We start from the raw sequence: 24,901 nt of genomic DNA, 5'->3' as shown, positions 1-24,901 counted from the left end.
GGTGTGGGTAGTGACTGAAACAAATGATGCTGCGGATACAAACAGTGGAAATTAGTTTCCTTTGAAGAGTGGCTAGACTTTCTCTCAGAGGGAGTCTGAGTAGAGCTGCTGCTCCTCCACATCAACAGGAGCCAGTTGACATGGTTTCAGGCATCTGATGCCTCATGGTAGCCTCTTGGCAAACCACAACAAAATATGAATGGCACCACAGAGTCAAACATGGTGCCACATGAACTGAAGACCCAAAAAAAACCCAAAACAGATTTGTCCTTCCTTTGGAGAGCTGCAGATTTGGGGGTTCAGTCTATATAGCGGAATAATTTTTCTGTTGACTGACTGATCAACAATTTGGACTTCACCTTTTCATACCTCGTATTTGTTACTATTCCCTTTTTTTATTCACGTTTAGTAACATTTTCATTTTTTTGTCACATTTAATGCACTCTTGGAAAGCAAAAACACAAAGTCACCCAGCCCCCCCCCCACCCTTCAGTAGTTTTCCAATTCTGCTATCTTTCCTCAACAACTGCAAGCTGAAAGGTAAGCATTCCTGAATCACAGCTTCCACAGCACAGGGGGATCTTGGCACACAAGCATCTCGCTAATGAAAATATGTATTTACAAAGACAGCAGCAGCTGTGCATGCCAGCTCAAATAGACAGTGTAGCAGTGCCAAGCTAAATGCAAACTGCAGTGCAAAACGTGTTAGTTTGTGTTGCTCTCAGTTCAAGCCCTTTACAGTTAAGAGTCATAGTGATTTACAGCAGTGGTCAGGAATTTACAGAATACTGAGGTCAATGTTATCTTCCAACAGCTGTGGTTCCAAGATTTTTAATCTTATGACCCTTTAGTACTGTCTACCAAATGTCTACTGAAAACCATTTGTCATTCTGTGCATGTGACCTTTAATTAATGATTTTCAGATTATTTTAATAGATATTTTGTTATGCCCAGAAAAGTGTTGACTTTAATTCAAAAGCCAAAGACAGTCTATGTTCTACACCTCACATTTTTTTAACAGTAACAAACAAAAAAAATGGGTCAGTTGAATTTTTGTGAAAAAAATGGTTGACACAATGACTTCAGCAAACTTTTCTCATTCAAACCTAACATTAGGTTCACAGTTTACAAAAGCACTGGTTAAGAAAAACATACCCAAAAACAAACTGATAGAAACAATATAAAACCACCCCATAAATTTCAATTTTCAAAACACTACACAGGAGTATTTGGAGCCACACATTTCCAGACAGCAGTCTTTTAATATTTAAGGTAAGGAATCAATGAGACACAAGTCTCACACAGTTAAAGTAATTTACAAAGAATGTAAAACAAGGCAAGCAAAGCAAAAGAATAATATCCCCCCCAAAAAATCAATAAAGGTTTAGCAGAGGAGACTTTTATAACAGTGATGTATACGGTTGTTGTTAAATCATTACTACATTATGACATCTCTGCTGGGTGTGGTCAGAGATGCAACCAGACACATATTTGGCCACAGAAATAGCTAGCAGGCGTACATAACAAGAATTAAATGTTCTGTAGTTGATACACTGAAATGCAGAGAATTTTTCACCCCAGCACAGTCAGTGATTTGTGCACCAGAAGCTTTGCTAGAAAAATAATAATGAACAGCCACGATTACAAGTATTTGCAGAACTCAAGCAAACTGTTTCTTACACCATCACATTGTTCATAACCAAATTGCACAACGTTCATTATAGCTATGGATGCATGGGCATCCAACCAATGAACAGCAATAAATCTAATCACATCAAATCTAGGCTTAAAGATAAGATAATGTCCAAAAAAAAGTCAGAGTTCAAAAACATTTTTTAAAGAAAAAAAAATTACCATCATGTTTGGGAAACTGCAGGTATGTGCCAAGGTAACCAAACACTGTGTATAGATATGTTACATCTGTTTTTCTCACTGAATAATGGATAGGAGTTTTCAGGTAAGACTTATTTGGGTTCTTTTCACGTATAATTGTTAACAGGAATGTATTTTATTCCAATGATAATGTAGCTAGTTACTTTAGGAAAGCTCAGCATACTATAGAATGGAAGCTCTCTCTATTAGGAATACATCTAACAGAACAACGGAGTCCAGTTAAACTGAACTTGTGTGGATTAAAACTGCTTTGTACCTTCTCTATACTAACTGAAGACTCCAAGGCTGAAAAAGAAACACTGAAATTGCAAAAATCATCAATGTTCTTGGCAAACAAATTGGCAACCACTGATCATTTTCAAACATCATTTGTTCATGGATTTGGTTTATTATGAAACAACACCTACTCAGGCAGGTGGCTCAGGAGTTAGAGCATGTCATCACTAGACAGGCGGTTCAATCCCTGAAAAAGTGCTTGTATGAATGTGTGTGTGAATGGTGTTTAAAGTACTTTGAGTAATCAAGTAAAAAAGCTTTATATGAGAACCAGTCCATTTACCCATCTCCAGTCTTTATGCTACACAAACTACCATCTAGCTTCAGCTCCTTAGTTAATGAAGAGTCACAAGAGGTTTGCTGTTAGAATTATGAACAGCATTAATGGAGGAAAATTCACTGGTTACTTCAAAGGAGAGAATTCGTGTTAGAGCCAGTATCTAGATATAAATTTAGGCATTTACTCCCAGAATTTACATAGACTGTTGTAAGTATACCTAAACTCTTTCACCACAGCAGGGCCATTGTGGCTACTACATTATTACTGCTGCTAAATGGAAACCTGACACCAAGATAGTGAACCTTGAACTATAGAGTAGCAGAAGACAACAATGTCAACTAAGCACAATAAAGAGTCAGTTGGAGTAGAGCCCCACCATCATCCCATCCTATAGTCAAGACTACTAAAAAGACATAAGCTCTGGATGATCCACCACACAGTCTGCTCCAGCCCCAATTTTCAGCCCTGGACTCCTGGACATTTAAGATTCAGCTATTCTCTGGTTTGCATAGGCAGCAACCTGCCCAGTCAACCTTTCTGACCTGCTCCTTGTTCCCTCAATATCCCAACCCCTTTAAATTCTGCAATAAATATTAATCTTTCTATATAACTCTAGCTTCCTATCTGTTTGTGTTGTCAGCTAATTCTCTTAGCTATGGGTCATCGGATAGGAGAGTGGTTATTAAAATATGTAACCAATAAGCACTGCAAGGCAACCAAGTGTAGCACAATTGTAGAGCTCAGCATTTCAAAAAAAGGGGTAAATATAACCCCTGGAAGGTTCGTGGTATAAATGATCCTTATCATTTGTAATGATCATTGTTGTGTTTTTTCATTTAGGTGTAAGCCATGGATCAGAGACGGCAGTGATTTCTTTTAGTAGTTACACATTTATTTAAAAATACCAAGGGAGTCCAATTTAAACCCACGGTGGTTCTACTGTTCTAGGATCCAAGTGTACAAGTTAGCAAAGTGGTAGAAGGCTTCCAGTTCTTAGGCACAACAGTCACGCTTCATTGGCCACAGACTTTCAGGACCTCTGTGCTGCCTGGAGGGGAAAAACGTTATTTTAATTCTAATTAACTTAAAAACAGAGTCCAAAGTTCTCTCTCCACCCTATCCACTTTTTTCAGCTCACCTGTCTAGCTGACTCCAGTAGAGATGCTGACTCAGCCTGGCCCGTCTGTTGCACCATCCTGTAGAGAGCACCTTCTTTGTTTTGCAGCAGGGTAAAGGGGTGGTCGAATTCCTGGATGGTCCCACTCTCCAGCACCTTAAAAATAGACAAATGTCCTCTTCACCAATAACGGTAAACTTACAGTCCTTTAAAAGCTAGCATGTGAAAAATATATAAAGACTGACACGCTACACAGCAATAATAATGAACTCAAATTAGTTTGAAAATGGTGCTACATTTCAAAAACTACTTTGGAAAATATATCTATAAATTGGGACGATCCTGATTGTAATCTTTACCAATATCAGTTATTTCATGGGCCCAGAACTTTAAATCCATTCACTGTGACTGATTCGTCTGTTATCCAGACATGTAACAGTCCTCTGCAGTCCTTTTTTTAACTGACAACCTGCTAAGGATGAGCCAAACAGGAACCTGGCCAGTGCATGATCGCTTTCACAATCATTAGGCATGGGTACTGATTGACAAAATGCATTTCCCACCCCTATGAAAACTGATTAACACACTGTCAGACTGAAAATGGACAGCTAAAGTTAAAATTTAAAGATCCTCAAGGTGTTCCTGAGAGATAATATGATTACAAAACATGGTTGATTGAAATTAAATTAAACTGCACTGAAACAGAAGAGATGACTCACAAGTATGCGGTCACTGTCTATAATGGTGTTGAGGCGATGCGCGATAGTGATCACTGTGCATTCTTTGAACTTGTCTCGTATGGTTTTCTGGATCAGCTCGTCTGTCCTGTAATCACAGCAACAACCAAAACACAGTAGAAACATATGGGAGAGGTGTGCTGAGAAAACTAGTGGATGTGTAATGACATTTCTGTGTATGCTTTATATGTGCTGGCAATGTGTTTGGAGGACCTCGGGTCCACGTTAGCTGTGGCTTCATCGATGATGAGGATGCGGTTCTTCCTCAGATTAGCTCTGGCTAGACACACCAGCTGCCTCTGACCCACACTGAAGTTGGAGCCCGACTCAGCCAAGACAGCCTCCAACTTTCCAGGGAGCTCCTCCACCACAGACTTCAGCTGTACCTTTGTTTATATGGAGCAACCATCAAGAGCTGTCTTTGGTTTATTCTTTAAAACAAGGTCCTTGATTAGAGTTTCTAAAAACAATCAAATGACATATACAGTGCATCCAAAAAGTATTGACAGTACTTCACTTCCTTCACAGCCTTATTCCAAAATAAATTAATTTCATTTCTCATAAAGTGAAATAAAAACACTGGCGGCCGCAAGTGCTATATCCCAGAATCCTAGCAGATGCACCTATGGTAAAAATCCTAGGTGTCTTCCTAGGAAACATGACCTCTGACCTTGATCTTGAGGTTGAGGTCACAGAGATTCAAATTCGTGGTTCAAACTATAATATGAATTTGAAAATCCTACGTCGCTTAGTTCTTGAATTTTTGCATTCGCAAACTTGGGTAAGACCGGCAAGGTGATGACAACACTCCCTCAGGCTTTTACGGTTGAGGCATAAAAAGTTAGCTTGAAATTCTCGCAAATTTAGAAAGTAGAAAACAAAAATGTATGTATGCATGTATTTTTCAATCTACATAAGTATTCACAACCTTTGCTCAATACTTTGTTGAACCTTTGGCAGCAATTAGAGCCTCAAGTCTTTTGAAGTATGATGCTACGACCTTGGCGCACATATTTTTGTGCATTCTTCTATGCAGAAACTCTCAAGCTCCATCATGTTGAATGGGGAATGTTGGAACACAGCCATTTTCACATTTCTCCTGTAGCTCAGTGGGGTGGCTCTGGTATCGGCCAGATGATGAGCAGTGCCTGGTTTCCTCCAGACACAAATCTTGGCATTCAGGCCAGACAGTTCAATCTTTGTTTCATCAGACCAGAGAATTTTGTTTATCATGGTCTGGAGCTCAATTTTTAGTATCATGGCAAAGCCTGTGAATACTTATGTGCCTCCTGGGCACCTCCTGGGTGAGGTACATATATATATATATATATATATATATATATATATATATATATATATATATATATATATATATATATATATATATATATATATATATTTTAGTGATGTTTGTACTTTCAGCGTTAACTTGGTTTTAAAGCATATATATATGCTTTAAAACCAAGTTAACGCTGAGAGTACAAACATCACTAATGTCACACAATGTCACACTTTGCTGACATGTGGCCAACAGCAATGTTTTAATGTTCTTCATTATTAAACATTCGCACATAAATAAGTGACATCATATTCAGTACTTTGACAGTTCACTCTTCGGTCGCTCCCTTCTGCCGTATTTTGCGGCAAAATTCTCCACACCCACCGCTGCGCTATGAATTGTGGGATATATGGGACCACGAAGCGTGCACCGGACCACGCTTGATATTTGGGGAAATCGACGGCGCATTTGGAGTATGCATTTGAAGTACACTTCGGATTGGGACAGCCGTCGTCGTGTGGCGGTGACGTAATCGCACTTAAAATGCGTACTTCAAGCGTGCAGACCCTGAATTGGGACACAGCCCATATCTCTTGGCAGACCTGGAAATGCCTTGGTCTTCCCCCAGGTAACCTGGAAGAGATGGCTGGGGAGAGGGAGGTCTGGGCTTCTCTGCTTTGGCTGCTGCCCTGTGACCTGGCCTCAGAGAAACGGAAGAGGGAGGGAGGCAGGATGGATGGATATTTTTAATAAATTTGCATGAATTTCAAACTTTTTTTTCACTTTCTTAATATGGGTGCAAGGGGTGAAAATGAATTTAATGCAATTTAGAATTAATCTGAAACATGACAAAACCTGGAAGAAGTGAAGTGCTGTGAATAATTTGGTGCACTGCAATATTTACAATGCAATATGTATTATTAACATAAAATCACTCAAAAGAAATCCAGCTTAAGTGCATATACTGTACCTACACAGTATACTTTCTGTCTAGCCAAAGAATTTTTAACACAAAAATGCCAGTTTGATCTTTAAAGACATAGTTAATTCATCCATATATTTTTCAAAGCATAGTTGAATCCCAGATATTTATTAGTACAAGGGTATATGTATATGATATATGTTATATGTATATAGATTTACAATAATTTAAGTAAATTTCTGCAATAAAGAGACCGGAGGGGAGGGCATGCTGTGAAACAACTGGAAGCTGTAACTAAAGTCCTGGATGTGATTACTAGCCTCTTCCAGAGCTTTCCACAGGTCTTCATCTCTATGCTGGTTAAAAGGGTCCAGGTTTGTCCTCACAGTGCCAGTAAACAGAACTGGGTCCTGGAAAACAAAGAAGAGAGAAGTGAGGCAGAATCACAGATATACTTGATTTGAGCATAAATACAAGGTGTACTAATCAGTTTCATACTACACATTTTCATTTTTAATTTAATTTAATTTGCTTTCATTTTGTTTTTCTTGTTTTTACTTCCTCAAAAAATAAGCCTTGAAGCCCCATATTCTTTTACCACTGCTTGGCTTACAAACGAACAGATCCTTAGAGTCAAGGGTCACAGAGGAGTTTGTTTTATAACTTCAGCACTTTGCTACAAAGCTCTACATGCAGGTCCACACAAGTGTTACATTATAAAATCCTCCCAACAGGTGATGATAACACGATAAGATACACAGCAGTGCATGGGCAGAAGCAAAGAAGAACGTGGGTACTAAACACGAGTGCAAAATTATGTAGGCCTACGATTTAAGGTCTCTCTCATCAGGCAGGTGTTCTGTGCAGCCACAATACATTTTCCTCATAAATTCCAGCTATGAAATGAAATATCAAAAAACACAATAGGCAGAATAGGTGTCATCTGATGTTGTACCTGAGGAATGATGGACATCTTCTGGCGCAGGTCATGGAGGCCGATCTCAGAGGTCACAACACCGTCGATGTAGATCTTCCCCTGGGGCTCTGCCAGGCGGAAAAGAGCCGAGACCAGAGAGCTTTTCCCCGCTCCTGTTCTACCCACAATACCGACCTGACCCAGACGAACACACAGAACATCAACAGCTGATCATCACCCAGACCCACCCACTATCTGTCTGCAAACAAATGTGTCACCTTCTCTTTGGCATGAAAAGTGGCACTAATCTCTTTGAGGACCGGCGGTCCGTCTGTGTTGTAGAAGAAGTTCACTCGATCAAAGGTTATCATTCCTTGGCTCAGCCAATCAGAGGGAGGATGCTGCTGAGTTTCCCAGGGCCCTTCATTTTTTAGCTCAGTGTACTCCACCACCCTCTCCACTGATGTCATCTGAAAAAATCACGAGCTCCCTTCAGCAGGTCATAACAGCATGTCATGTGAATATCTGATAACAGAAGAAAAAAGCCTTAAATTTAAATGTCACTCTGTTTTTACCATGTTCTCCACCTCGGCACTTTGTCTCACTGTCCACTGGAAGTTTCCCATCAGTGTCACAGCATAGGTAAGAACCAGGCCTACCTCTCCAGCCACCAGCCCTAATACATTTAAGAAGGAAAAAAAAAGACTACGTGAGTTTGTTCTTCTAAACCTATTTAACAAAGTGTTGAATTGGCCAGTGTGCTGCCAATTTAGCTTTTGTAGCTTTAGCTTGGACACAGGTATTGCAGTCAGTAACACATTGCCATCTTTACATAATTTTTAGTCAAATCGTTTTGTAACTGCAAAAGTAAAAGATCATTGTGCAAAGAAAGTGACACTAGTAAGAGACATGAAAGCAAAAGACATATATTCACTGAGATGGTTCTACCTTCATAATATTGGGACTGATCCTGAATCTTACTTGAGCTTTATAGCAAGACGAGTAAAGAAAAACACTTTTACCCAGTGGATCATTTTTTTCTGTTTTATTTAAACCACAAAAGAGAAACTAAAACTGCATGCAGATACCAGATCTCAAATTACATGCATCATTTGCAAGGTCTCCAATCATCAGGAGTCTAAGGAGCTTGGAAAGAAAAGCGTCTGGACTTCTTTAAATTTCCTTGAAGATGTTTCACCTCTCATCCAAGAAGCTTCTTCAGTTCTAAGAGTAATTGGTGGAGAGTCCCAGATTTTAAGCCCTATCTGAGTGTTCCCCCAAGAGGGACATGGACCCCCTATTGATCCTCTACCTAATCACACGAGCCAAGGTGTGAAAACGGGTGTGGGTCACAATCAACCAAGGTTTTGTGTGAACCCACTGTTAAGCCTAGCCCGACCCTAATCAGGAGCTTTAATTAACTAATTAATTTAAAAAAAAAAAAAAGCAAAGCCAGTAACGTAACACCGTAAATAAGACAGGACTGAGACCTTGGTAAAAATCATGCGATGCCACACAATTGCTCTGAATCAAGATAGGAACAGAATTAATCAGTATTTGAGATTATTGAAGGAGAGTTAAATGAATGGACTGTTGTTAATTCTTTACCATCTCTGAGTAATATCAAGCCAAATGCTGTGAGGGTAATAAATATGGAGCAAATGCTGTCGAGGCGTAGTGCAAACCAGCGGGAGGTCATCAGGAACAAAAACCAGGCCTCTGAAACAAAAGAGCAGAAAAAAACCTGAGACTGAGTTACTGAGATTTGAACTTGAGTCAACAATACTCCATCAGCATTTTACAGCTCAGGGGTACAAAACTGCAAAGGCAGACTTATTTTTTGTATCTGGATTATTACAGGGCAAGTAATAGACCTGGTTTGTCGTTCAATTTCTTATTTGTCTTCTTTTTGCTTCGTTAAGCAGATACGTCATACATTGAAGCTCTGACTGCAGTGGCCTGGGTTCAAGTCTTCACCATTTTGCTGCATGTCTTTCAAAAATGCACCATAGTAAAGTTGTCTCACAGAATTTTTGGACTTAACACTGAAAACTAATCAGTCACTTTACAAATTCCAGTCAGCCTGGAAAGTGTAAATGTTTATTCTTAAAGAGTAAACCTGAGTGCAGGTCCTGATGGGCATCAAAGTCTTTCTTTAACTTCTCTTCTGATCTGGAAGCTCTGATTGTAGAAAGACCATTAAGGGAAGAGGACAGGTGTGAGAGAACTGGACTCCGAGCTGTAGAAAGGGCAAAATGAAAAGACAAGAACTACTTTTGCCGGCCCTTTCAGATTATTTTTTCCCCCAAAACAAATGATATAAATAATAAATCAACATACTTGTTGACTCAAGGCGTTTGATATCACGTGAGGTACGAAGGTACAAGCTCCTCAAATACAGAAAGATTAACAGGAGAGGCACAACAGGGATGAGGATGAGAGGAATAACTGAGGCTGCCACCGCGATAACGCCAACATTCTGTAAAAATAACTTAAAAAAAACATCATATAATGAAAAATAATGAAAATACTGAAAGATCTTGTTAAATCAAAATAAAGAAAACATGGACAAAAGTAATGAGTGCTACACCTTCTAATCATTTAAGTAATAGTGGCAACTGTCAGTTCATGAAATTTCTTCCCTCCTAGATATTCCACATTCAGCTTTAAGTGGAGCCATTTAGCAACCACAGCATGAAGTGGCAGAGTTACAGAGTGGGGTCACTCTGCTGAGGCACATAGCGCGTTTAAAAAACTACCAGTGCTCAAAAAGCATACAAAAACTCTATGCTGGAAGTCCCAAAAACGTGATTATGTTGATCTGGATGTAGTGTTTTCAGTGGGAGAAACCTCCGGCAGAACCAGGCTCAGGGAGGGGCGGGGCCATCTCCCGTAACCGGTTGGGGTGGGAGAAGGAAAACAGGATAAAAGACATGCTGTGGAAGAGAGCCAGAGATACCTCCCCAACCTTATAAACAGCACATTTGCACAATGACTGAAACCAGCCCAATGAATGAACAATAGGCTGTGGGGTCAGTTCCTTGATTGTTAATATGCAAATTGCCATGACCATTGATCAACAATTACTGATCAAAGCCCACTGATCATTGATCAAGGGCATGGGTAAAATTCACAGAGAGTTGGGGTATGGCTGCAATCACAGCATTGTAAGTTGGTGAAAGATGTACCCTTAGGCCCCCTCCTCGATTCAGAGATGGTCTTTCCCTTTTCACGTAAATGGCCTCCTTGACTCCACGCTCAAACCAGCGTCCCTCCCTATCCAGGATGTGTAATCCTCATAAGCTTGGGGAAACCTGCAGTCAGTCCAGACTGAAGAAGTCACTTGGATGAGTGATGAAACGTTTCTCCCACAAAATGCTATGTCAAGATGAACAGAATCAATTTTTTGGGATTTCCTTACATGGATGATTGAGCATGTATGCTGGAAGGTTCATAGCATGGGTTTCTGTGGACAAGCAGCTCCTGTAAATGTAACATGGTGTAGGTGGCACAGTATTTTTGTCTATATATGTATATAATTTATGGTAGTCTTTACTTGATAGAAGTCCACAAAGGTGATAGGTAGCACGGAGTCCATTTGGCTGACGTCTTTGGAAAACCTGTTGAGTATTCTTCCTACAATGCAGACACAGTTTTAATTAACAGGACTATATTGTCAAAGGGCAGAATGTCAACTTGAAAATATTCTGTGTTATAAGTGGATGTGAGGCCTGCAGTTCAGACTGTGTGATTGCTTATTGAAAATGGTTTAAAAATGAAATTAAAAATGAAATTAAACCAAATCTGTGAGCAGAATGTGAGAAAATGACAGCTTTAAAGTTATGTCCTAGATGTTTATGCAATCTATACAGAGATCTCAACTAAAGTAAGCAGGCTAACATGTTAATACCAGCCTTAAAAGCTTTCAGTGTCTCCTCCGGTGTTATTGGATAGTTAGCAAGATTTAATTCTGCTGTTTGTCTTTTAAACATTGGGGATTGATACCTACGAATTTTCTAGTGAAACACTGCCCCAATTGGTGACAGTTTTGATTTATTTTTGAATTAGAGTCTTACATTTTACACCTTTAAACAATGGACCATGGTTCAGGGGGTTGGGAAGCTCATCTTGTAACCGGAAGGTTGCCGGTTCGATCCGAAGCTCTGTTTGTCTTGGTCGTTGTGTCCTTGGGTAAGACACTTCACCTAACGCCTACTGGTGATGGCCAGAGTGGCTGATGGCGCGATATGGCAGCCTCGCTTCTGTCAGTCTGCCCCAGGGCAGCTGTGGCTACAACTGTAGCTTGCCTCCACCAGTGTGTGAATGTGAGAGTGAATGAATAGTAGAATTGTAAGCGCTCGGAGGCTCTAGAAAAGCGCTATATAAATCCAATCCATTATTAACAAACACTAGGCAGATAAATATGTGACTGTTTCCTCTTAAAAATAAAAATAAATCCTGTGTAGGCCTCACCTATGGGGTTGACATCAAAGAAGCTAACAGGAGTGTGGAGCACAGCACTAAACATGCTGTTGTGAAGAGTCTGAGCTGATCTCACCAGCCCATGAAATATCACCAAACTCCTGGCAAAACCAAAGACCACAGCTGCTGCTGTCAAACCTAAAAGTAAACACAGCAGGACTATATTAAAAAAATAGTTTGGTATTTGATTTACAGCAGGATATTCTACCAAGTAATATAACATAATGGACACTAAACACATGGTAGTCAACAATAGTATGTGAAGATTTCAGTAAGAACTACAGAACTGAAAGGCTTACCTGAATAAATGCTGAGGTAAAAAGAGAGATTAAACTCTTGGTATGAACTAGTAACATTCATTCCACTTTTAAGGCTAACAGCAGTGACTCTGCTGTTTGTGCCGTTTGTAAAATCATCTCTTGCCCTGTCAGGTGAGAAGACAATTAAACAAAGTGTGAAACATAAGAACATCACTTAAACAGTCTAATAAAATGTTCTGTAATTAAATGAATAGAAAAGTAAGCTACTGGCTCTACAGAACTGGACTAAAGTCCTGATCTACCACTAATTTCTTTATACTTTGCTAGGAAAATGGGACACATGTGTAGTGAGTTATTGAAAACATACATAGAAATGCAGAACAGAAGGAAAAAATAGATTTTTTTTTTTTTTTGCCTTCCCACTGTCCCCAAAGCACTTGCTGTTTTATCAAATCTCTTTATAGGGCCTTTACATTACAATATATCTAAAAATGTTTTAGCTCCTTGGAAGCAAATTATAAAGAAATGAGGTGTATCTCAAGACTTGCACAGTGTTACACAGTACTAAAAGTGTGTTGAGTTCTCACCAGTATACCAACCACCAGTCCTGAAGGATATATGCCACCTATTGAAAAGAAACAAACAATAAAAAAAAGGTTCAACTTGGTTTTGTTTCTTATGTTCACAATGAATAAAAACATTGCATTAAAAATCTCCATTCACTTGCTAATGGTACCATAAGAGGTCTGTGACTTACCTCAGCTAGAATACTGAGAAATACTATAACCATTAAAACCAGAAGGCTACAGCCTGCCGTGAAGTATGTAAAATAAATGTGACTGCTGACATTTCCTTCAGCTCGTGTCTCCTCTGCAATAGTTTGAATAGCTTCAACCTGCAAAACAAGAAATGATCCAGACACATCTTTATACTTGAACATAATTTTACTGTTTGTAATCTCAGAACAAAGCTGACACTTCATGATAGTGCATCTAAAATAATATTAATGAGAAATATATATATCATGAAAACCTGACCTCAACTCAACAGAACACCTTTAGGATGAATTAGAGCAAGGACCGTGAGCTAGTCCTTCTTGTCTGACCTGATAAATGTGTTTCTGGATGAATGGTCAAATGAGCAAATACTTTTGACAGTATAGTTTTTTTTTATATATTTATTACATGTAACGTGAAATTTGACTGAAAGGAACCGTAGAGTAGGAAAAGGTGAGAATTCTTTTAAAGCTGTTGAAAGGATTGTCAAGAATAGCTGATTTAAGAAATTGGGAGACCTCACATGGAGTGGAAATGGACACATAAAGATGAGCTGAAAGCTGCCATCAAAGCAATCTTAGCTTCAGTAACAACTTTACAGTGCCTGCATGCTGATTACCTACACACCACATTACATGGATGCAGTAATTCAGTGTTAAGTGTATAAGTGCAGTGTATATGTACCATCCATTACCATATCATGTACCATGAATGAACACCACACAGCACCATATCAGCTCAATAAAGCACTTCACTCTCGGACTGCAGGCTTACTTGTTGTTGCTACAATATTTGGAAGGCAGAGCCTTCAGCTTTCAGGCCGCTCTCTGTACAGCCAGCTTCTAGTATGGATTCAGGAGACAGACACCATCACTACTTTTAAGATTAGACTTTTTATAAAGCATTAGTAAGAGCTGGATCAGGTGACCCTCAAGCCTCTTTTAGTTACACTGCAATAGGTCTAGGGTGCCATGATGCGCTAAGTGTTTCTTCTTCACTCATCTTTTTTTACTTTTTAAGAGGTTGGGGATTTGAGATAGTTGATTTGGGGTTAAATTTTCTGTGTTGTTTTAATTTTCATACATTTTCATGATTTTATTACTTCACCCCTTCACTTCACCCATTGCCTACTGGTGGTGGTCAGAGGGCCCGGTGGCGCCAGTGTCCGGCAGCCTCGCCTCTGTCAGTGCGCTCCATGGCAGCTGTGGCTACAATGTAGCTTGCCATCACCAGTGTGTGAATCTGTGTATGAATGTGTGTGTGAATGGTGAATGACTGAATGTCGTGTAAAGCGCTTTTTGGGTCCTTAGGGACTAAGTAAAGCACTATGTAAATACAGGCCATTTACCATTTATTAACACATTAACTAATTACTTAGAGCAGGGGTGCCCAATCCCAGTCCTCGAGAGCTACCGTCCTGTAGCTTTTAGATGCATCCTTGTTCCAATCAAATGAATCAAATGAACGGCTTGTTATCAGGCCTTTGCCAAACTTGATGGCATGCTGAAGAGGTAATCAAACCATTTGATTCAGCTGTGTTGGAGTAGGGATGCATCTAAAAGCTGCAGGACAGTAACTCTCGAGGACTGGGATTTGGCACCCCTGACTTAGAGTAAGTGAACTTCTCCAATACCTACCTGAAGTTAGCATATATTTTATAGCCAAATGGCTATCAGGTAATATCTACAAATGTCACATATTAGAAGAAGTAATAAATGGACTTGTTTATATACCATGGTACCGTATAGAAACTTTAAAGAAAAAGAGAAAGGACAATGCATGGGGGTCTATGAAAATTAATTACATTTTTAAAAAACTGAAGGTAAAACAACACTATTTTGTAAAAATAGCAATGTTCAATCTCTTTAGTAAATATACATACAGGAAGATGGTCAGTGTAGGTGCTTTCTGGTGGAAGGGGGCAGTTGAGGAAACAGTGTGAACTGTGAGAATCATTTGTCCACCGACTTTGTAAAGACAGTTTTTCTGGGTCAGCAAATGGAGACAATTGCTCCTGCTCCTCATCACGTCTCAGCAGGGACACCATATCGAGGTCAGAGGACTGCAGCTCACTGTAGCTTCCCTGGACCATGATTTGACCCTAAAGATGCAACAAAGGAAATCAGTTACTGGACATCTAGGCTGCTGTTCTTTTGGTATATGGATAGTCCAATGGGGGGAAAGGGGGTTGTTCACTGTTTGTAACCCCTGTAGGCTCTACCCTGGAACCCCAAGACAAACCTTTGCACTTAACCACGTGAATCTGGAATCTGGGACTCTATAACCCCCTAAAACCCAGTGCATACAATCCTCATCTCCCTTTGAAACACAGGAACAGGTAGAAGTCAAAGGCATCAAAGGCTTCAATGTAGGAAAGTGTTTACTGAAACTTCTCCAAACAAAGAAATCAAACTCATAAAACCCGAGAAGAATGAGTACTGAGGTCAATCTTAAGGGTGGGTCTGTATGGTCAATGAAACTTTGGAACTCCAAATGTGTGCTCCAAACACAAATACAAAACATCTTAACCACACGGAAAACCATTTTATAAATCTGTACATCCAAACCTAAATAAATGCTGCTTGTTTAGGCACAACTTCAAGTTCAGAAATTTGATCATGTTCTTTCAAAAAAATCTTCCTGTGCACACAAATATCTAAAAATACACATAACCCTTTGCCTCACTTACAAAACCTTAAGTGCACATGCACGAATCATTCATTACATACAGGTCACATCGCATGCCCACATAGGGTTTTGAGACCCAGGTAGTTTCACACAGATCCACAAATCTAAGCTGTGTTCAAGTCCCAGCAGAAAACTGGGACATCTGTTCTTCCACTGTCCACTGTTCCATTGTCAAGGTTTGTCTGACTTGATGTCAGCTGAGAGCAGAAATGTCCAGGATTAGCAATTAAGCTAACAATAATGTTGCTGTTTTCAGAGAATAGTAAGATTAACATCAAAGTTTTATTTCACATTAAATGGATTAGCATATACCCACTTCAGAGGATGGTCCACAGTCCTGTACAACCATGGTGTTGTGAGTGAAAATTAAAGTGATGTTATGTGTATGCACAGAAAGATTTTTGAAAGAGAAGATGATCAGATTTCTTAAATTGAACTTAAAAAGTTGTGCATAAGTGATCACAATGCATTTAGGTGTGGATGCACAGATTTGTAAAATAGTTTTACCTGTGGTCAAAATGCTTCGTATTTGTTTCGATTTTAGAAATGGTTGAAATGTCACCATTTATACATATATACATATATAGGATTATGACTAACACTGACACAAGCGACAGCATTAAAACCACAGACAGATGAGTAGCAGTTATGTCCTTACAGTGTAAGACAGCTCTTCTGACAAACCTTGGATCCTGGCATTCGTGGTCCTATATACACATATCACCATCTAAACAACAGGTTCTCAACAAGTGCAAATACATCTAATGGACTAGAGCTGCCCAGTTTACAGCTAAACCAGCCCCAAACATTCTTTTAAAAAGCCAAAGCCCCAGCAGGCAACCCACAGGACCGATAATGTCCAGGTGCATGAAACCACTAAACTGTCATGATTCTGGGTCTTCTGGCCCAATGTTTTGAGTATGTTTATGTTTAAGTTTATTAGGTTCTCTAAGTTCAATTCTATTGTGCATAGGTTGCCGTTACAGTTCACTGTTTATTAGATTCCCCTTGCGTCTTCACCCCTGTTTTTAAGTCTCCCTCACCCCTCATGTGTTTCATATCTGCGTTTCTTATGTTGTCAAGCTTGTGTTGTCACGTCTGTGTCTCGTTATGTTTCCCATTTTATTTTGAAGAGGTCTGGTGTCCCATGTTCTTCGTGTTTAGTTTTACTCTTCCCCTGTGACATGTTAATTTGTGTCAGCTGTGTCCCTATGTGTTTCCACTTCCCCTGATCACCTCCAGTGGGTGGTCGTCTGCTATGTTCATGTCATGTTTCCAGGTTTTTCTAGGAATCCATGCCAGGTCTAAATGTTCAAGGTTTGTGAGGTCATGTTTTAATCTTAGTTCACCCAGTTTAGGTTATTGTTTACTTTCGTCTTTGCCTTTTTTTTTGTACCATTTTGCCAGCCTTAATAAACAGCTCATTTTTGTTATGCTCAAGTTTTGTCTCTTTGCATGTCTGCACTTCCACGTCCTCACTCCTCACAGTCGGCTGTCCGTCGGCAGCCATACTGTGACATAAACAGCCCAGGTTCATTACTGAATGGGTGAGAACCTTTTTTGTGGTTTTAATGTCGCAGCTGATCAGGTTATTGTCACCATGTCAGGCCAAGTCTGACCAACTAGGCAGGATTCTGCTGTGGGAATGCTTTATTTATTACAATGGCATGGTTAAGAAGCAGGAGGCAGGCTTCCTTCAAGCAATTTTCTTTTGCAGGGGTACAAACCTCCTTGAGGACCAGGATCTGGTCAACTTCCCTCAGATGTTGCAGCTGATGTGTGACCAGGATACGACACTTGTTCTTCAGCAAGCCACAGATACACCTGATCATAAGCACAGACAGGTGTACACATTTCATAAATAAGAAGAGGAACTTTTCTCCTTTTAAAAATCTCATATAGGTCCATACTGCACGACACAACGCAGCTGTGTAATGCGAGCTCAGTCCTCAAGATCCAGATTCATTGTTTGCGTTTGTTTAAAGTGATTACAATATTGGAACTATGACACATTTATAGCTGACTTGTGTAAAATTTGAGTAAGAGAACATTTAAAAGGTCAAACAGGATGTGTGGCAGAAAATATATTTCTACAGGGGGAAAAAAGAAAAAAGTCTGTGGCTGTGATAGAGCAGAAAAGGATCTGTGTGCATTACCTCAGCAGTATGTACTTAAAGAAATCTTTATGGCTTTTTCTCCTTATCTCTGTGTCAACTGAGAGGCTTTAAAAGGACTGGTAACAGTTAAATAATGCTTATTTGGAACTGCCAATCATGCAGTGCAACTAAAATAAAAATCATGGCTCGATGTGAGCATAATAATCCCACTTCTAAGTTTATCAGTGATAGTATTGTTGGGTCTTTACTTTACAGTATAAAGTGCCATGAAATGACCGGTGTTGAATTGAAAACTCAAATCTAACCTTACAATTAATAATTCCCTTAGTTTCTATAAAACAGAGATATGTAGCATGTAGAATATACTATACTTCATGTGTATGGATACATATGGGTATCTCTTTGGGACACAGATAATTGTGAGCAGTCTTTACTTGTCGAAAAGATGTTTTCCAACTTCTGCATCCACAGCACTTAAAGGGTCATCCAGGAGGTAGATGTCTGCATCCTCATACACAGCCCTGTAAAAAAAAAAAGGGCTTTGATTATGGCATGTGAAGTAGAACAACTATAGCAACAGTAGTGTGCATACCTGGAGGTTTAAAAAAATTGCCCGAACATATAGCTTATTGCTGCCTCTATTTTAGGCTGCCTAATAACTCAGAGAAGGAATTCAAATTTGTTGAGGATTATACTAAAAATGGATTTCTCTCTTGAGCATAACAATGACATAACTGCTGTGACTGTTGTCGTACCTCGCCAGGTTTACACGAGCTTTCTGTCCACCACTGAGTGTGGCTCCTCTGTCTCCAATCAGTGTTAGGTCTCCATCTGGGAACATCTCCAGGTCCTGCACAAAATGTACGTGTAACACAAATAAATGTGAATGCCAAAAATAGGGGAACATTTTAGTCATTTGATAAATATTGGCAGTTTGGTTTTGTTCTTCAGAATATTAGCAAAATAGGCTATCCTGTACTATAAGCAAAGATAGAGATTCCAGGACAAGTATTAATGATCGAAACGCAGACTAGGCATTAAAAACATAAGAGGAAAGGAAAAACCTGAGAATAACTAACAAAGAAACTATGAATACAAAACATAAAATCAGAATAAAAACACAACCTAAGCAAACATAATATTCAACAGAAAATTACAACAAGGTCATACAGAAAATATCAAACTGAAGACTGAGATTCCAAAGCTGAAAAACGCTGGGTACAAAACCCAGAATCATGACTAGAAGAAGCCTGAGTTGTGGACATGCATCTGCTTCTCTGTAAAGTCCGGGTCCATGAAATCCACAGTAGTAGTTCAGGCTTTAGAAGCTTTTCAGTCATAGTTTTTCAAGTAGTATTTCTACATTGTCATGAACACAATATTCCGTTTTGATAGAACACATTAGCTCACCTTCTTCAGAGCACAGGCTCTAAGGACCTGCTCATATTTCTTTGGGTTAAGTTCTCTCCCAAAAAGGATGTTGCTGCGAATGGTTCCAGGGAACACCCACGGTTGCTGGGATGCGTAGGTTAGCTGACCTTTGACCTTCAGTGTGCCTGTATCATGAGGAAGCTCTCCCAGGATTGCACTCAGCAGGGATGACTGAGGAAAACATGGATGTCATGCATGTAAGCTGGGTAAATTGCATTTTTTTTTTTTTGTCAGTGACAAATACATGCAGACCCCTGCAATGGTTTGGCACTTTGTCTCCGAGTTGCTATGGTGCAATGGCCCAGACAAATTCTGGACCTCAACACAACTGAAACACCTTGGCAGAACCATAAAAGAGCTGTGTATAAACATTTGCCTCTAAACCTGAATAAACTGAATAATGACTGATAAAGTCATACAGATTTAGCAGATCTTTAGCTACTTTTGCTAAAGGTGAATGTACAAGGTACTGAGTCATGGGCCACATATTTCATAGGACTCTATGCAGTAACAGAAAAAAACAAAACAGAAAAAACAAAGCAAAAAAACTCCACTCTTTTACAAATGAAATCAAGTACACTGTTAAAAGAAAGAATTAAAGGATGTTTTTTAAATAAATGTATAGCATCGAGTCAGTTAAACTTTTGGGATATTGATGTGATCAGTCAAATAGCAGAGGGGGTTGTTAGTCGATACCTGGACCCTACAGAGATTGCACAGGTAGTCCATCTCCCACATGGTAAAACGGTAAATGAAATTCCAGGAGACAAGCAAATGTTCTAGGAGACCTGGACAAGGCTGTTGAAGGCCCTTAACCCATCATCAGGACTGGGATCTGCTCTGTTTTACAAAAAGAAACTGCCAAAACACTATAAAAATGACAATAATGGCGCCAGAGAGCCCAGTGCCCTCTGGTAAGCCCTGTGCTCACCACCCAGCACCAAGGAACCCAACTAACATTTGCCATAGAATACCAGAATTGGTAGGTCCTCCACTTGCGCCCTGTGCTTTTCAAAGATGAAAGCAGGCTTATCCTAAGCACATGTGACAGAACTGAAAGGGTCTGGAGAAGTTGTGGAAAAACATATGTTGTGTAACATCATTCAGCATGATTGGGTTGGTGGTGAGTCACTGGGATATTGATAGAGGGATGCACAAACCTCTACAGGCTAGGCAACGGCACCCTGACTTTCAATAGATATTGTAATAAAGTCCTTGAACTTTATCAGACCATATGCGGACATGTCTCAGCCTCCACCACTCTCAGCACTGGAGCCCCCCAGGGGTGTGTTCTGAGCCCCCTGCTGTACTCTTTGTACACATATGACTGTGTGGCCACTACCAGCTCCACCACCATCATCAAGTTTGCTGACGACACCGTCGTGGTGGGCCTGATCTCTGATAACAACGAGACGGCCTACCTGAAGGAGATTAGGAATCTGGAGAACTGGTGCCAGAGGAACAACCTCCTTCTAAACGTCAGTAAGACAAAGGAGCTGATAGTGGACTTCAGCACTAAGCAGAAGAGGAACTACCAGACCCCTGTCATCAACGAGTGCCCAGTGGAGAGAGTGGACAGCTTCAAATACCTCGGAGTTCACATCACGCAGGACCTGTCATGGTCCTGTCACATCAACACCGTGGTGAAAAAGGCCCGTCAGCGTCTCTACCACCTCAGACGCTTGAGAGACTTCCAACTGCCCTCCAAGGTGCTCAGGAACTTTTACTCGTGCACCATAGAGAGCATCCTGACGGGAAACATCTTAACCTGGTTCGGGAACAGCACCATGCAGGACAGACGAGCTCTACAGAGGGTTGTGCGATCAGCTGAGCGCACCATCCGCTCCGAGCTCCCTGACCTGCACTCAATCTACAGCAGGCGGTGCTGGACCAAGGCCAGGAAGATCGTGAAGGACCTCAGCCATCCCAACAACGGACTGTTCTCTCTGTTGAGGTCAGGAAAGCGATTCCGCTCCCTGAAGACCAACACAGAGAGACTGAGGAGGAGCTTCTTCCCGCAGGCGATACGGTCTCTCAATCACACCACCACACAGTACTGACCCACACATACAGTTCTTACACACACACTGGACATTCTGGACATTGTTTTCACTTCATCACTTAAATCACTTTAAGCATATTTGCACTGCAGAAGACATAATGTGGATTGCACAACACTGGACACTATATTCTTCATTTCCAGTTAATATTTGTACAGCTGCTGTTATTGTGTATATATTTATTTATATTTCTTCATACATTCTTATATAGTTCTATATTGTGTATTGTGTATTTTGTTGTACAGTTATTTTATTTTCAACTTTAATTTATATATTTTATCTTATTCTTTCTCAGTTAAATTTACCCTTCATTCTAATTTGTGTTGTACAGTTATTTCCTTTTTAACCTTAATTTATATTTTATTCCTTCCTAGTAAAATTTACCCTTTTTAATTTTTCATATTTATTTCCCTTTTTAATTTTTCATATTTATTTCCTATCTTATTCATAGCCTTTTCCTTTTTTGTTTTCTTTAGGTCACGAGCAGTTGTCCAAGCATTTCACTGCATATCGTACTGTGTATGACTGTGTACGTGACAAATAAAATTTGAATTTGATTTGAATTTGCTTGTGGGTCCTGGATTCTTCCTGGTGCACAGCAATGTCCAACCTCATGTGGTGAGAGTATGCAGGCAGTTCTTGAAGGATGAAGGAACTAATACCACTGACTGGCCCCCACACTCACCTGACCTAAATCAATAGAACACCTCTGGGACATTATGTTTCAGTTCATCCAATGTTGCCAGGTTGCACCACCTAACATATTACTCAGTGCACATCAGTAATGATGATTTTTTTCCCCATTGAGATCTGATATGTTATTAAAGTGGTTATTTTTTGAGCAGCGTATAAGAATCCGGTAATAAACCGTTAGGTTAAAGACTCCTATAATCTTAGGGTGGATGCTAAGATAGATTACACAAGTTTACTGACCTTTCCGGCCCCCACTGGTCCGATTACAGTCAGAAGTTGATGTGACTTTGCTGTGATGGAAACATTCTGAAGAGATGGTGCATCCAAACTCTAAACAAAGACAAAAATGGCAGCAAGTACTACATCAAACTATAAAGTTTGCAGGAACAGTCATTGTTCTACAACAATATGTTACACCGCTACGAAATATATTACACTATTTACCTTATCCCAGTAGCAGGTCAGTTTCTCGATCTCAATAGAGTTTCCCCCCTTTTCCGCCAAAGGCAACATTGTGTTTTTTCTCTCAATCTCTTCCAGTAGGAGAAAATTCTGAGAAAATGATATACATGGTTTTACACCAGCTTTGGAAATTGCTTGACTATCTTGGACATGACTACTGGCCAACTGCCAACTTTTCCTACAGTTTATGACAGAAATTAATTACCTTAATCCTGCGAATGCTCACTACAGTCTCTGACAACTTCTCAATGGCCAGAGGAAAGAACAGGGTCAGGGTGACCTTAATTGTACCATACAGGGACATGGTGACAAACACCTGGCTGGCAGTCATGGTGTTCCCCAAAAGAGTGTAGACCGTGAAGGTAACAAAGATTATGAGCTTGCTGCTGGCAAAGAAGGAAGCCATGTTGAGTCCTCGTAGGTAGGAGCTCTTTAATATCCGACTGATTTCTTTCCTACAAACATAAGAGAACATATGTAGATGGGTTACATAGTTGAAGCAAAGTTTTAAGTTTAAATTTGGCAGGATGTTGAGCAACATCTGTTTCACTTTGATATGTCTATGACAGTAATTATATATTTAATTTTTAAGTTATGAAGGAGAAAGGAAAGAAAAGTCAGAGTGTAGCTTTTTGTGAATTCCCATGTTCTCCCTGTGCCTGCATAAGTTCTGTCTAAGTACTCTTGGTTATCCAATACAGCAGGATCCAAACCTCCCACTGAGTTTAGGGGTCACTCTTGATATGAGTTTCAGCAGGAGGACAACAGTACCAATTAAGAACACCCCATAAAATAAAGTAGTAATATAAACTTTTTCACAAATTGAAGAAAAGACAAGCAAACATAAAATGTAAACATGTTGCAAAAGGAGGATTTATGTAAGAGTTGTAGCATTTGCACCTATGTGAAAAACGTGGAAATCCTAAGTGATTTTCAGAAAAGTTGACCTCTGACCTTGGGGTTAAGATCAGCGGGATTTGAACGTATCTGAGGTTTCTAGTAGGTGCATCGTTGGTCTGAATTTGAAAATCCTATGTCGCCTCATTCTGGATTTCATTCACAAACTTGGTATTGTCGTCCTCCCTGTGTTTTGATGACAATACCCCGTGAGCCTGTCAGAGCTGAGGGCTAAATCAGTTGATGATGGAGAGGGGTACCAAAAAAAGGATAATATATGCAGTAGTATTCTGCTGGTTCAGAAAATGATTCGTTTCAAAACATTACCAGTTTGTCCGTGATTCTCATCCTTACTTTCTAACTTCAGTCACCAGGGCTGAGAACCATTTCTCCCAGACATACATCTTGATTATCCTTATGCCAGACACCACTTCATTCATGATACGGATTCTGCTGTCAGTAAGGACTGCTGTTTTGCTCCTGCCAAAAAACAACAACAAAAAACCCCACAACATGTCATTGAGGCCGCTAGTTTTCCTAATGATACATTATAAATAACATATTAGTGCATGAGAAAATAGACACAGTCATTGAACATTGTTAAACAGGCCCTGTCATGGTCCTGGGTTTGGACTCGGGTTTCAGAGTTTGGAACTTGTTTTAAAATGTTTTTAGATTCATAGGGAACGTTTAGTTCTTAGTTCGAATCTTTTTAGTTCAAGTTCCTATTTCTGTTGGTTGGGTTGTTCTTCATTGTTTGATTTTCTTTGACTCATTCTTGTTGGCTCTTGTTCCCTTATTTCCTCTCCTTGTTTTTAGTTTGTCATATTGAGTGTTTCGGTTATTCATTCCCTGTTTTATTTTGGTTGTCATTTGTTTCTTGGGTCTTGTATTTAGTTTTACTTTCTTTTGTAATCATCTGATTAGTTTCAGCTGTGTCTTGTTTCCCTGGTGTTTCCTGTCTGATTTCTACATTAGCTCCGGTCTTGCAAAATATTTGCATGGCTTCAGTATCAGCTTTAACATTCCCTGGTTATCTAGGTGGACATAAAAAACACTAAAGTTAAAAATGGGAGTCCTACAGAGGAGTTTATGTGTGGGTTTGTATGCATCAAATGTGTCTAATGCCAAAGCAACAAGGTTTAGGATTTCTATGACTGCAGTAAAATTCCCTCCATCCATCACTTACTCATCTGACCCAAAGAAAAAATTAACATAGGACAATCCTTAAGGCTACGATGAAGGTCATTACTGATACAGACTGATTATACAGAACCTTAAACACACTTCGATCAGGTAATAGAGCTCATACTCTTTAGAGAGATCATATAAATCTACATTCTTCATGAAATGCAACAACTCAAAAAAAAAGTCGTTTTTGTCACAGTGGTGTGATGATCAGCTGTGCACTTAGCATGCTGAGGTTAAAAACTCAAAATGGATACAGTACAAAAGGCTAAAAGCCAAAAAAAATAAAGTTACACAGAGAGTATTTTGGGAAATTTGTTGAGATGTCAGTGGAGGACTTTTTTTGACTCAGTCGTCTGTGCCAATCTTTCTATAATTGAAACCGAGTTGGGAAGAACTCTGCAGAAGTTCTGTAAAATAATGTGCC

General features: G+C 39.7%; 1 protein-coding gene across 1 annotated transcript in view; it reads right to left on the bottom strand.

Moving 5' to 3' along the window:
• Window positions 1-945: 945 nt before the first annotated feature.
• The window catches only part of LOC120723516 (multidrug resistance-associated protein 4-like), a 29,739-nt gene continuing 5,783 nt past the window's right edge, over window positions 946-24,901 (bottom strand). Inside the window, exons 7-31 of the mRNA XM_040015000.1 lie at window positions 23,641-23,766; window positions 22,595-22,844; window positions 22,372-22,479; window positions 22,168-22,257; window positions 19,154-19,345; window positions 18,499-18,593; window positions 18,178-18,264; window positions 17,354-17,450; window positions 14,821-15,039; window positions 12,920-13,057; window positions 12,750-12,787; window positions 12,202-12,326; window positions 11,894-12,040; window positions 10,977-11,056; window positions 9,761-9,911; window positions 9,540-9,659; window positions 9,029-9,139; window positions 7,996-8,096; window positions 7,699-7,890; window positions 7,460-7,615; window positions 6,825-6,914; window positions 4,517-4,689; window positions 4,286-4,391; window positions 3,588-3,722; window positions 946-3,497 (exon numbers count right to left, since the gene is read on the bottom strand). Coding sequence (XP_039870934.1) covers window positions 3,480-3,497; window positions 3,588-3,722; window positions 4,286-4,391; window positions 4,517-4,689; window positions 6,825-6,914; window positions 7,460-7,615; window positions 7,699-7,890; window positions 7,996-8,096; window positions 9,029-9,139; window positions 9,540-9,659; window positions 9,761-9,911; window positions 10,977-11,056; window positions 11,894-12,040; window positions 12,202-12,326; window positions 12,750-12,787; window positions 12,920-13,057; window positions 14,821-15,039; window positions 17,354-17,450; window positions 18,178-18,264; window positions 18,499-18,593; window positions 19,154-19,345; window positions 22,168-22,257; window positions 22,372-22,479; window positions 22,595-22,844; window positions 23,641-23,766 — 3,145 coding nt within the window. The 3' untranslated portion in view covers window positions 946-3,479. The remainder of the gene's footprint in view (window positions 3,498-3,587; window positions 3,723-4,285; window positions 4,392-4,516; window positions 4,690-6,824; window positions 6,915-7,459; window positions 7,616-7,698; window positions 7,891-7,995; window positions 8,097-9,028; window positions 9,140-9,539; window positions 9,660-9,760; window positions 9,912-10,976; window positions 11,057-11,893; window positions 12,041-12,201; window positions 12,327-12,749; window positions 12,788-12,919; window positions 13,058-14,820; window positions 15,040-17,353; window positions 17,451-18,177; window positions 18,265-18,498; window positions 18,594-19,153; window positions 19,346-22,167; window positions 22,258-22,371; window positions 22,480-22,594; window positions 22,845-23,640; window positions 23,767-24,901) is intronic.

Source organism: Simochromis diagramma, unplaced genomic scaffold (assembly GCF_900408965.1).
Source record: "Simochromis diagramma unplaced genomic scaffold, fSimDia1.1 OVJJ01000680.1, whole genome shotgun sequence".
Lineage (NCBI taxonomy): Eukaryota > Metazoa > Chordata > Actinopteri > Cichliformes > Cichlidae > Simochromis > Simochromis diagramma.
Note: the sequence above shows the minus strand (reverse complement) of the source record. Positions and strands in the feature narration are given on the sequence as shown.